A 12,458-nucleotide genomic window follows, 5' to 3' on the forward strand; every position below is an offset into this window, starting at 1 on the left:
ACCACAAAAATTGTGTTGTAAAGGGCACAAGGAGTTTGAGAATACAAGAAGGCTTTTGCTTGTTTCAAATTTAGTTATTTTATTCTCGACCAAATACAAATAGGGTGAACATATTTTTCCAAGTGTTCAGTTTCACCGTATTTTTTGTATTTGTATGCACTTGCACATTTCATGATGCGAATAGATTTATCTTATTTGTAGTATCAAGAACTCCCAAGCGCGATGCGCACAGATCCTAAGCCGATCATTGACTATGACACCAAAATGTTTTTACTTGTTTTCCTACAGTACCATACTACTACTACATCTACATATAAACCATCGAGCTCTGGTTGAATGAGCACCAAAAAGGGGACTAAATTCCTCTTTCGATCGTAGATCGGAGGTTAGAAACTCATCTGTAATAAAAAAAAATTCAAAAAAAGTGTCAGAATATTCCTTTAATCAAGTCGAATCTGTATGCCTACTAACCCCGAATTCAGTTTTTTTAAACCCCCCCTTCTCTTCTTATAGAATAAAACAGATTAAATTATAGATCCTATAGGATAAGATGGATTAAATTATAGAAATGTTATCCTTGTAGAATAAGATAGATTAAATTATAAAAATGTTATCCCTTTTTATAGAAGGAGATAGATTAAGTTATAGAACCTATAAAATAAAATAGATTAAGTTGTAGAAATGTTATCCCTATAGAATAAAATATATTAAGTTATAAAAATGTTATCCCTGTAACCAGAAAAAAAAAAAAAAAAAAACTAAGACTACATGTACTACTATTATCATTATAAACTTTTCCTTCGGTAGAATAAGCTAAATTAGATTATAAAAATGATAGTTGGAGAAAAAAACTAAAATTACATATACTACTATTATCATTATAAACTTTCCCTCCCCTCTTTCTGTAAAATAAAATAAATTAAGTTATAGAAATATTATCGTAGCCGGAAAAAAAATACTAAAACTACATATACTACTATTATCATCATAAACTTCTAGCATTTTATAAACCAATGTCTGGGCGGCCTCACGTTTTGCGTGAGACCCCATTCGGCCATTCAACTAGCACAAGTATAATTAATACTACCAAACTGGAAGATATAGAAAACTCTTAAAAGAAGGATCCAATAAGCGAATGAGTAATCAATCCTGCGGGAGAGCAGCTCGATGTAGGGGCACCAGGCTTTTCGTATAATGAATGCAACGATGCTCATAAGAAGTGGGTGGTCTTCCAAGTTTCTTAAAGGTATTCTGGTCAAGATGATAAAGAACCAAGCCTCTTTCACCACAATCCAGCCACAATTCTCCATTCTGAAAGTGCACAACCTCTAATCTCCGGCTGAAGCTGTAACATTCCGATTCCAGAGGTCGAGGACCACCATATAGGTTTGGCCGAAGACACCATTTTCTAACCCAAGCCCAGCTCGCGTAGTCCTCGAGCAACCATATATCAATGACGGTATAACCCCGATACACATTACAGAAGGATAGATGTTCATCCACCACTAAAAGCCGCATATTTCTGTGATTCACTCTGGAGTTGCACTCGCCACCAGGATGAGGCAAGGTAGAGAAATCCTCGGTATCCATCCCAAAAATTGTTATTCCACTGGTGCAAGGTGGGATATCTTCCTCAGCGTCAGCAATACGGCCGCAACTTGTGATCCAATGAAGAGCTCCATTGCAGATTGCAGGTGGGGTATCATACTGAGGGGGAGAACCTGAAGGTGGGCTTTTTATCTTTCTCCAACTCCTTCCTCCGAGGCTGTAGATAAAGAACTGGAAACCAATACACAGGTAAAGAATCTTAAGTTCGTTTGCCGATGGATCGTAAAAGAAGGCACAGGAAGCACCTTCATTAGGACCATCTAGAACCAGTAGTTCTTGTGTTAAAGGGTTGAATACATAATAACGCCAGCGAGCAAAGGCATCCCTGAACAAAAGCAGTCCATGACATGAATCAACAACTTCGGTGTCACCTTGACTCATCTTTATTTCAGGCCTAAGCCGCAATTTTTTTATTTTGTTCCTGCGGTTGCTTGCTTGATCCAAAATGTAGAAAGCCAATTTTCCAGTTCCCCTCCAATCCGTTAGATCCGTGGCTTGCACAAAAATGAGTGGAGCAGACCTATCCAGGTGCAATTTGATAAAATAATCTGAGGAAGTCAATGATCTCCAGCGCCTGCACACCCTTCGACAGTCTGCGACACGATCTGCAGGAAGTCTAAGCAGGATGTCTATCACGACATCGTCAGGAAGCTGTGCAACAACGTTATCACTGCCACGAAACGATAATGCGCTAATTATCCTTCTCAAAACAAGGGCAATGCATGCGAAGCACCACCGGAGAGCTAAGTAGCACCACCGGAGAACCACGTTTGAGGCGGCCAACCAATCAACAATGTCCAGTCCTTAAAAAAATACTCGAGTATAAATAATAGCAAGAAGAAATTAATATCGACATGCCGGAACAACATGGAGATAATACGACGGGGAGGGGATTGAGATGAACATTGTAGTCTAAAATCAAGATTCCAGAGACCCAAAAAAAAAAAAAAGTGGAGGAATTCAACCTGGTAGTTGAATTTGCACAAATTATCCCACTCAAGGAGTCGGATCGGAGTCTGAGTTTGAGCATGAGGAGAGAACCTAACCTCAGATGCCAATAACTTTACTGAATTAGCCTCGATGCAGGATAGATTTAGTTCTATTTAATAACTCTCCAACTTCCATTTGTGCTCAATCTTAAATAATGCTACATTCGGGTTAAAGCAAAGCAAGTTCGCTCTAAAATTGGTTTAATTGACTTAAAAATCACAATATCTTCTTGACTTCTCATGCTAGAATATGAGATGACCAACATTGAGGAGAAGTAAGTGAACGCATATCCTAATAAGTGACTTGGAATGAAATACACAAGAGTGAGCCAATCAATTTACTTCAACATTCATTCCTCTGGACTCGTAATCGAAACCTTTACCAGTATTCGACATAACATGGTAGCATGCATCGATATTCGACAAAACATCGTTATTTGGCCTTGAAATCCTTCCCCTCACCTAGGCGAGCCGGTCGTGTACGCCATCGGCCAAACAGCCAACCTATATGACTATACCCACATCATAAATACATTCTGTAACTAATTTTTTTATAAGTTTCCGACCACTTATAGTAGTAACACACACATACACAAAAAAGCTATATATATTTTCTATCCAAACATGCGACAAAGTGTTTTTTCAAAACAATGTTTCAAATAATTTTCTATCCAAACACACTCACTTGAAGTTTATTTTTGTTTAAATTCGTACAGAATAAATGCAGTTAACGTGATTTTTTTGATAGAATAACGCTCCAAATTGACAAAGACTTTGCATTATATGCACATATGCTCTTTTTTCCACCAAGAAAACTCCAAAGACTTTGCTACATCCTGAAACAGATTTGATCTATGAAAAGAAAAAGGCTGAGGTAAATGACATAACACAGAAAGCCATAGTAGAAGATTTTTGGAGATCAAAACAAGTTATATTTCGTTTACCTTCATCCCAAGCAACAATCAGCACGTTCCAAATATGGCGTTTACATGTGCAGAAGATATTTTTCAATCCAAAACAAGTTCTTTTTTTCTGATCGGAGGGAGTCGTACGGGCCATCCGTGCTGGGTTTAAGGGATGCTGAAAAGAGTAGGAAAATAAAAGGGTTATTGGAGAGAGAGGAAACGAAAAAGCGAGGAATCGGCTTTATTTATTTATATTTTTTGTGGGTGAGAAGAAATTTGTTGTAGAGGAAACTCCTAGTCCTCGAAGGACTGGATTGCTTTGTGACTTTAAGAGGAAATAGTATGGCAAAAGAATACCTTTTGGAGTTAACTTGGAAGTGGTTTTCAGACCACAGTTAGGATTAGGATTATGCTTCGTTTTCAAGGTACTTGGGTCTTGTTGAAGATATGTAGAAAGATTTGATAATATAAATATTAGGAAAGATTTGATTATAGTATCATATATTAATTAGGTATTATATGATTATAGTGTCATATATTAATTAGGTAATAGTATGATTATAGTATCATATGATTATAGTATCCACTTGTGTATATATATATTTGTATATTGTGTAGTCCAAAGTGAGATGAAGAAAAGTATTTTTTCTCTCCATTTTTCTTAGTTTACAGGTTTGATTTCCTAGAAAATTTTACAGAGGCTGTGTTTGATAATTTGATTCAGCACTAAAACTTAATGAATTGAGACTTTAATATGTTCAAATATGTTTGATAATAAAAAATAGAATATCTTAATTAATTAATCAACTTTGCATTATGTAGATAAAATTTATTTAAAACAACAACTGATAAACGATTCACTTATTACTTAATGCAGAATATGCTTAAATATTCAAATTTTAGTACGTAACAATTTAATTAAATTAATGGATTCGTATTTCAAATTTCGGCTTTCCATTTTATCAAACACACATACAGTTATGTTATATATATATATATATATATGAACTAGATTTTAGTGCTTGATGGTCTGTATTTTCTTTTTTAAATACATTCAGCAAGAATTTTACACAATGCTTACTTTATCACTGGTAGCTGTGCTTGGGACCCTTGGTAACTGATTCAGCTATTAACAGTTGTAGGGATGCTGCTATATCAAATTCAATATCGTTGTCCATTGAAGACTTTGATGATTTACTTGCTGCATTAACTATGGTGAACTTGATTTCAGGATTTTCATGATTTACCTGCCACATTCACTTCACGATATGTTTTCCGGTGGTTTAATTCGAAGCATGATCATGATGACACAATCTATCATTTACCATTCTCTTGCAGGGATTTTGCTTTTGTTAGGCGAAAAACAAAAAAAATAGAAACAACAATAGTTGCTTATTTGATGTGTCCAGATGGGAGCTAGTTTCATATTGGATAATGGAATCCAAAACCCTCTTTAATTAAAGCTTCATCATTCAATCATAAACCATGAAAAGGAGGCCGATGGTGACAAGCAAGTTCCGTGAAGAATTCATGATCATCACACAAGAAGCTTCATAATCCAGCTCCGTGTTCCTTCTACCAACAATTTTTCAGCCTTCCCACATACTATAGCAGTCTTGAGAGACGGATAAGGGGCCGGTACAATTTGGCCTCTTGTGCAATCGAAAAGGTTATTGTACTTTTTTCAGAAGGTGTTATATGTTTAAAATCATTGTTGTATTAAATTATTGAGTTGATCTACAAAAACAAAAATTATATGTACAACAAAGATATGTAAGCATACGCCAAATCAAGTGAAATGTACAATAACTGCACCATTGTACGAAAATCCCAATTGTATTGGTTTCTTCTCCCTTGAAAGACATATATGGTCGTACACAAAAAGTGGGAGTGGCATCAGTCCCCTTCATGCAACCGTTGGACTTTGGTCCAATGGTTGAGAAGAGTCTCTTGAAGCGCTCCCGAGGTTCAAATCCCGCCTAATGCATTGCAAGGAAGCACAAAGGAAGAGTCCAGTAATGCACTTATCTAATTTGGTGGTTCACACCCCAACCCCTTTCAAAGCCTAGTTGGACTTCCCCCTCCCCCATAGTATAGAAGTAGTGTAGATTGTTATCGATAGACCGCAAAAAAATTCAGTCCCCTTCATACCCTGGAATAACTTTGAGAAATTGCACATTCACAGGCAGGATTATTAAAGCTACATATCACCCCCGTGACAATTGCACATTGAGGAAACAGATAAATTTGCATGTTTGACCAGAAAGTTGCAGCAGTAGGCTAGCTTCACATGTTCAGCTTGAAAACTCATTTCCTCTAGGCTGTTGCCGAAGATTCCTGCACAATAAGCTCAACATATGTGCAATAAAATGATAACCATGTAGTGTGGTTCCAAGTGAAGGTACATGGATATCTGATTATGAAGTCATATCCACTGAATAAAGCAAATTGGTGCTCCTGAAAGATCTTCAAGCACATGGATTGATGTTTGCCAACTATAAATTCTATCTACAGTACCTTTAGCTCTGCCACTTACATGATAACCAAATTAACCAAAATCAATTAAATGTCCAACATACTACAAATTTCTCCATAGATTTCATCCACTACTTTGCACCCCGTCTGAAAGAAAAATAAAAAACAAAAACAACATCCACCAACTGCATCACTTTGGAGCAAATTAACTAGGATAAAGCATCAGCAGAAGATAAATGTATCAAATTCCCTTCTCATAGAAGAGTTAATTCGGCACACCTAAAGCGAAAGACAGTTCACTAACAAATTAGTGAGGCAACACTGTTCAACAAGTAAAAGAGCAGAATTCCCTAGTTAAATATGGACTTCAAACCTAACAATTTTGCTACCCTAAAGAACAAAATCTTCAGAATATTCAAGTTTCAATGTACCTGTGTGAAGCTTCAGCACATGCAAAACTATTCTATAAGGATCTTCTTCAGGAATACAAAATCATTAAATAGGTGACTTGAACAAGAGAATTCGGCATCTCAATTATTCTAGCATATACAAGGAACAAAGCAAATCATTGCTTGAAGAAGCAATTTATGAACCAGCAAATGTCTCATTGTGCATGCCAATTAATTGTTCTGTTCCCACATGGGCCAGTGTACACTGTAACTGTTTTTTTGCACATCAATGTGCTTAGTCATTCTCTCCTTGCACTTAAAAGATGATTCCTTGATGTAGAAAATTAATGCGTTTACAGCCATCTTACTTGTTAGATTAACCAATTCGCTTTTCCTTTTTGCTCTCTCTCTCTCTCTCTCTCTCTCTCTAAGCTACACTAGCCTACTTTTTTCACTATACATTATTCTCAACATCAATAAACACAAGCAATATCACATATGTACAAAAATTGAAGCATAAGCATTGTGCTAATTTTCTGTACACAGTTATATTTAAATCCTAGCCATTTACAAATTTATTGTGCTCCAGCCAAGAAATAGTAAATTTCTCCTTACGAAAATCTTTACAGGTCATTTGATAGGGTCAGTCAATTTCACATATTATTGCAGATGAAGCACGAGTTTAAACTAAAAACTCACTAGCAAAACCTGCCAGCCGGAGCAAAATGAAAAAAGAAAACCCAGAGAATAAAGTCAGATAACAACTGCCAAAGTTAACTAGTTAGACAGTGCTATTGATCCGGAAGCTCCCCATTCCAATTAAACAACTATCCTCTTAAACGGTAAACTTGACTGTGTCAACAAACAAGACAGAGAAAGAAATCCACCACCTATTTTACATATGTTCGTAAAATTGCTTGGACTACATCCAGTAAACAGATATGTTTTATGTTACCTTCTGGGTTTGACAATCTAACTTGAAGCAAAATAAAAAAGAAAAAACCTTAGGCAATTCATATTATTCTTTACCTAAACCTGGCCCGCTTGGTAAGGCTGCCGCCAGAATTTCTTCTCTCAGGTGCCCGGGCTTTTCCAAAAGCCTTCATTTTTCTTCTCTTTCTGTCCTCCTCGCTATCCGATTCATGTCCTTTCTCCCTATCTGCATTGCTTGCTTCCCTTTCCAACTCTTCCCAAGTTTTTCCCTCATCTTCTTCAGAATCTTCATCAGAATCATCTTCTTCATCGTCCTCAGATTCCACAAGTGACTCGCTGTCATCACCCTCCTCTTCTGAAACTGAGTCAGACTGTGCATCTGAAGGGACATATCCTTGATCCGATTCCTCTGAGTTCTCAGAGTCTGAATCACTAGCCTCCATGTTCAGAAATTCCCATCCACCATCCTCGATAAACTTTTCAGGGTCATCTGTAATTGTCTTCAATATTGGGCGCCAGTTCAGATTTAGCCTGCTCTCATAGTACTTAAGATCTGTGGTATCAAGCCATTCCTTTATACCATCAAGTGCCGTAGAAGGAATAGAATCAATCCGCATAACATCTTTCTTGAAATCCTTGAATACAATAGTCATATCAAAATTCTTCTGTCCAAGACCAACTCTCTCCAAATTAACTATCTCAATCTCGCTGAGAGTAACTACCACAAAGGGTGTCTCTATGAGCTCAACCAGACAGCTTGAAGTGGGAACAATAAAAGCAGATGCTTTGTGGGGTACCCCATGGAAGCCAAGCTCTCGCAAGGGCTGATCAAACTCCAAATCAAGGGCTTTAAATTGAGACTGCCCCCAGAGGTCATTTACTCTATTTACAAAGTTCTGGAAATCCAAGTTAATCTTGTTCCTCCTATCCCTCTCCCGTTGTTCTTCCTCAATTTCATCAGGGTCATATGCAGATCTCTTCCCACCTCCAATCGTCTGCACCACATCCATTACTTCAACATAGAATTGGACATCTTTTGTCTTCTTATTTCCCACCATTATGTGATTGTGCAGATGAAAGTGCAGGAGGGTGATCATTTCCTTCTCTGCTGGTTGGAAGAATGCGTGCTTGATGTTTGCATACATAATATCAACTCTCTCGTCGGGCCTTGAAGTTGAATACCGAAGTCCATTTGTATGTGCTTCAAGTGTCCCAGTTAGCTTTCTTCCACGACCGCCAAATACTGGACGAATCCACAGGTCAGTCAACTTCATGGGCTTAAATTTGGATCCAGCAAGTTGAAGTTTCTCTTGAGTGACTAAAGTTGCTCTCTCAGCTTTTTCTGATTCGCGGGACGCAACCTGCCTGCGAAGGGTTTTAATTTGTTGCACTACTTCACTAATGTGCCTTGGATCCTTGGAGCGAAATGAAACTTCCTTAACATATATAGAACCTTGAAACTTCATTGTGTTTGAATCATGAGGGTTGAAAGGAGTTCCAGGTACATTAAAGATTATGCGAATGTAGCAGGAACGATTTGTATCTTGCTGGCTAGACACACTCTTCACATGACCAACATGGAAAGGAACCACGGTTCCATGAATAGGCAAGAGGATGGCCTCATTCCTCTGGTCAACCTGGATCATAAAATCTTTAGGAGGAGGCAGATCATTGACATTCTTATATGCAATCAATTCACTAGAAGGCTTTCCAGAGCCACGGTTATCTGCAACTCCAGATCCAGTACCAGCAAGCCTCCTAGCAGTCTCCTCATTCTTTTGACGGGCCAGTTCAGCTTGGTGTTGCCTCCTTAGTTCCTCCTTTGACATCTCGTGGTTCACCGACCTCAGTGTTGCCTTAGATGGGAGTACCTCAGCATTGCCAGTTTTAGCCTTCATCTTTGGCTGCTCTTCTTGTTCATCTTCATCTTCATCCTCATTGAATGAGTATGCCACATCATTCACAGCTTTAGAACTCAGTGAAGTAAGCACCTCTGGGGCATTTTGACTGACAATAACCGTGTCAGAAAGCAAAAGAGAGAATTTTTGAGTTTTTGGGTTTTTCGTCTCTGTTTGTAGATTCTGAAAACCAAGAGATACATTAAAAACCATGCCTGCTTTCAAAATTTTCTCATTCTTGCCATTAAGATTATGACCTGACTCGCGAAATTCAAGGCCAATTCCAGTTCCTGCAGATTTTGTCAGGCTTGGAGCTAATTCTGCTGCCTCCTTTTCAACTACTGCAACAGCTGCTTGGTATGCATCACCAGCCTTGCTTCCAGGTTTCAAAGCAGCGATTGCCGCACCCTGTGCCTTAACAAGGACTGCATAAGCTTTTTTCTGAACTGGATTAGCATCAATTAAAAAAGTCCGAGCAACATTTGAGCAGTAGCTGTTATAACGAGCACCAATGGCACAAATGATTACACTGGTAGAATCATAGTAAAGATTACTATCATTGCTAGCTGCACTTGGCTTAAGATCAAACTCTCCCCCACTCTGAAATATAGGCGGGTAACAGATATCAACATTTTCAGCTTTAAGCTTTACCTTAATCTTTGCAGGTTCCAATATAACCTTTTCTGTGTCATCCATCAATGAGGAATGAGAAACTTTCTTTTCTTCATCAATTACTTTTTCCAACCTTGGGACCACAAAATGCTTCATAACTGATGAAGTCAGGTAAGCAGCTTTTTTCACATTTGTGATCTCAGCTTCATCTTTAATTGCAAATAGGTCTGAGAAGCCATTAGTTATATCACAAAGCTGAAAATTTGCACTCTTCAATTTCTGATCCCAGGTTTCCAATAGATTTCCTTCAGGGGCCTCTCTCGCAATGTGCCCAACCACAGGAGTATCACCACCATCCAATCTTGATTGGGCATGCACAGCACGAAATATCTTATCCATCAATGCAGTCCCATCATCATTTTTGGCCTTCACATGGATCACAACTTCTACCCCCATAACATCCTTAGCAGATCTTTTCACAACTTCCAGCAAAGACGCCTTCTTCTGGCTACACAAGAAATGGATCTGCTTCTTCATAAACACCATGATTGTATCTGGAAACTCATATCCGACTAACCAAACATTCAGGGCTGATGATTTCAGGTACCTCAGATCCTCTGAAGGTGGAGGAGTCGCTATAGCAAGAACTTCAGAAGCACCCCATAAATCATTGTTATATTCAGTCCAATGAGAGTACAGCATCTTTAACCGCTTACTGAAATTCTCCAGATTAATTGCATATGAAGTGGACCCTCCAGGAGCCTTGCTATTATTGCTTTTAGCATTGCCATTACGACGATCCGCCATTAAAAGGGTTTTAACTTATAAGCCTCAGGTCCTCAAACAACAAAACAAGTTATTCAACAATTCGGATCACCTGTAACCATTAAAAACAGGAAAACCATTACTCTGTAATCTGCTCACCCCTCTTTTTCTACATTTTCATTTAAACTTTGCCAAAGCAAAAGAGAGAGCACCAAGAAGTAGCCACATCAGCTTTTTCCTTTCTATCAATTATATCGATGAACAATTAATCTCTCCCACAATAACATTGTAGAAAATGTTTTAAACAAGCACATTTAAATTCAAGCAGTAACCTCCATTCAAATTTTAAGTCTAGTCTCCTCATTTCCAGCAGAGGCATGCATCTAAACTTGCTCGTGTGAAGATTTGTTTACACCGTCTCTGTGGCGTAGCAAAAGTTAAACCTTGCAACCATATGTACAAGTACAAAAGTTTCAGATTTAGCTCAAATTGAGAAACTGAAAGAGAACTGGACCGATCATTTTCAGCTTTAAAATCATCAAGAATTGCTATTGACTTAAGCGCTGCCTATAAGTTAATTTAGCTTTCATTTTAAAAACAATCACCAATTGAGCTGGTTTCCATTCATTTCTTTTCCTCCCATAATTCATCAGAACACCATAAAATCGAGGAGCTCAATTAAGGAAACAAAAGGTAGAGTCTGATTAAACTCACACTGGGATTGGTCTGATATGAGAAATGAAGATTGCCGATCCTTGATTCACCTATTAGAAGAACTCAGAAAGTTTTAGCTGATCAAATAACTCCAAAATCGAAGAAACAAAGAAAAGAACCAGTATAATTTCAGAAAAGCTTACCGATTGAGGCTTTTACCCGATGATGGATCCATTATCTTTGCCAAGATCAGAACAGATAACCCACATCGTGATGTTGAAGTATGTTAATTTGGGTAGGTAACATAGTAGGATTGATTTATTAAAGACTAACCAAGGGAAGTCAATGGATGATTCAATGATTTTTTTTTTTTTTTGGGTATTGATTGAAATGAAGAAACGTTGTATATAAGTGTTTTAAAAGAAAAGGAGGAGGAGGGGAGGGGGGGGGAGGGGGGGAAGAAAGAGAAGGATGGGAGGACTGGGAGATAGATTATTTGCGGCATATGGGATATTTATGGGTATTTTGTAAGCCAAGCCCAGTGGGTGGTAAAGAAATCGGGTTTATGTAGCCAAACCACGAACCAAACTATTTAATTCTCAGTCTATATTGTTCTTGAGGCAATTTCAGTTTCAGAAATCATCATTATAGATTCGTTCTTTATTATGATTTTAAATCTCAATATTGTAGTAATTAGGATGAATTCATGTCATTTGCATTGTATATTTGGTAAGTAAAAGATTATTTCTACATTAAATTTCAAGTATTATTCAAATCAATTTCATCGCAGCTGTAAATCTCGGATTGAATCCTACTGTAAATCAAATGAACAAGAAAAAAATTATCAAGTAAATTAATATTTGAGTCACAAATTAAAAAAAAAGGTATGTGTGTGTGTGATGATGATGTTTTAAGATATTCTTCCTCTACTATTAATATAATTTACTAGAAATAAAATATACACAGAAGAATGTTGATTTTCATGAAGACACAATGGACCAATTGATATCTACTAACTTTGAATATAACAAATATGAGCAAAGACTCATCCGTTCTATATTTTAAAAAAAAAAGTATACTAAAAATTAATCTATTCCTTATCATGGATTATGTACAATTTATAAGAACTAATCTTGGGCCTGTTTGGAACCTGAGTTTTTTGAGAGTTTATCTAAAACTTTACTGTAGTGCATTGTAGAAGTTTTTGAAAAATTTTTATAGAAGTTTCTG

At 37.3% G+C, this 12,458-nt stretch overlaps 2 protein-coding genes across 2 annotated transcripts; both read right to left on the minus strand.

Annotated features, from left to right (window-relative positions):
* Positions 1-979: 979 nt before the first annotated feature.
* Positions 980-3,736, minus strand: LOC140037376 (F-box protein At3g07870-like). Its single transcript, XM_072081496.1, has 2 exons — positions 3,542-3,736; positions 980-2,411 (listed from the first exon to the last, which is right to left on the minus strand). Exons 1-2 carry the CDS (start codon positions 3,654-3,656, stop codon positions 1,144-1,146), a joined length of 1,383 nt encoding a protein of 460 aa, XP_071937597.1. The 5' UTR covers positions 3,657-3,736; the 3' UTR covers positions 980-1,143.
* A 3,424-nt stretch (positions 3,737-7,160) lies between these two features.
* Positions 7,161-11,717, minus strand: LOC113727845 (FACT complex subunit SPT16-like). Its single transcript, XM_027252217.2, has 3 exons — positions 11,432-11,717; positions 11,289-11,338; positions 7,161-10,686 (listed from the first exon to the last, which is right to left on the minus strand). The coding sequence occupies exon 3, from the start codon at positions 10,614-10,616 to the stop codon at positions 7,392-7,394; it is 3,225 nt and encodes a 1,074-aa protein (XP_027108018.2). The 5' UTR covers positions 10,617-10,686; positions 11,289-11,338; positions 11,432-11,717; the 3' UTR covers positions 7,161-7,391.
* Between the last annotated feature and the right edge of the window lie 741 nt (positions 11,718-12,458).

The sequence above is a fragment of the Coffea arabica genome, chromosome 2e, assembly GCF_036785885.1.
Source record: "Coffea arabica cultivar ET-39 chromosome 2e, Coffea Arabica ET-39 HiFi, whole genome shotgun sequence".
NCBI classification, from domain to species: Eukaryota; Viridiplantae; Streptophyta; class Magnoliopsida; order Gentianales; family Rubiaceae; genus Coffea; species Coffea arabica.

Bases quoted from the DNA above. Each gene is read 5' to 3' on its own strand.
- LOC140037376 (XM_072081496.1), bottom strand. From the start codon at position 3,656: ATGGCCCGTACGACTCCCTCCGATCAGAAAAAAAGAACTTGTTTTGGA. The intron at 2,412-3,541 runs GTAAACGAAATA...TATTTTTTTAAG, and splicing joins GATTGTTGCTTGGGATGAAG to GACTGGACATTGTTGATTGG.
- LOC113727845 (XM_027252217.2), bottom strand. From the start codon at position 10,616: ATGGCGGATCGTCGTAATGGCAATGCTAAAAGCAATAATAGCAAGGCT.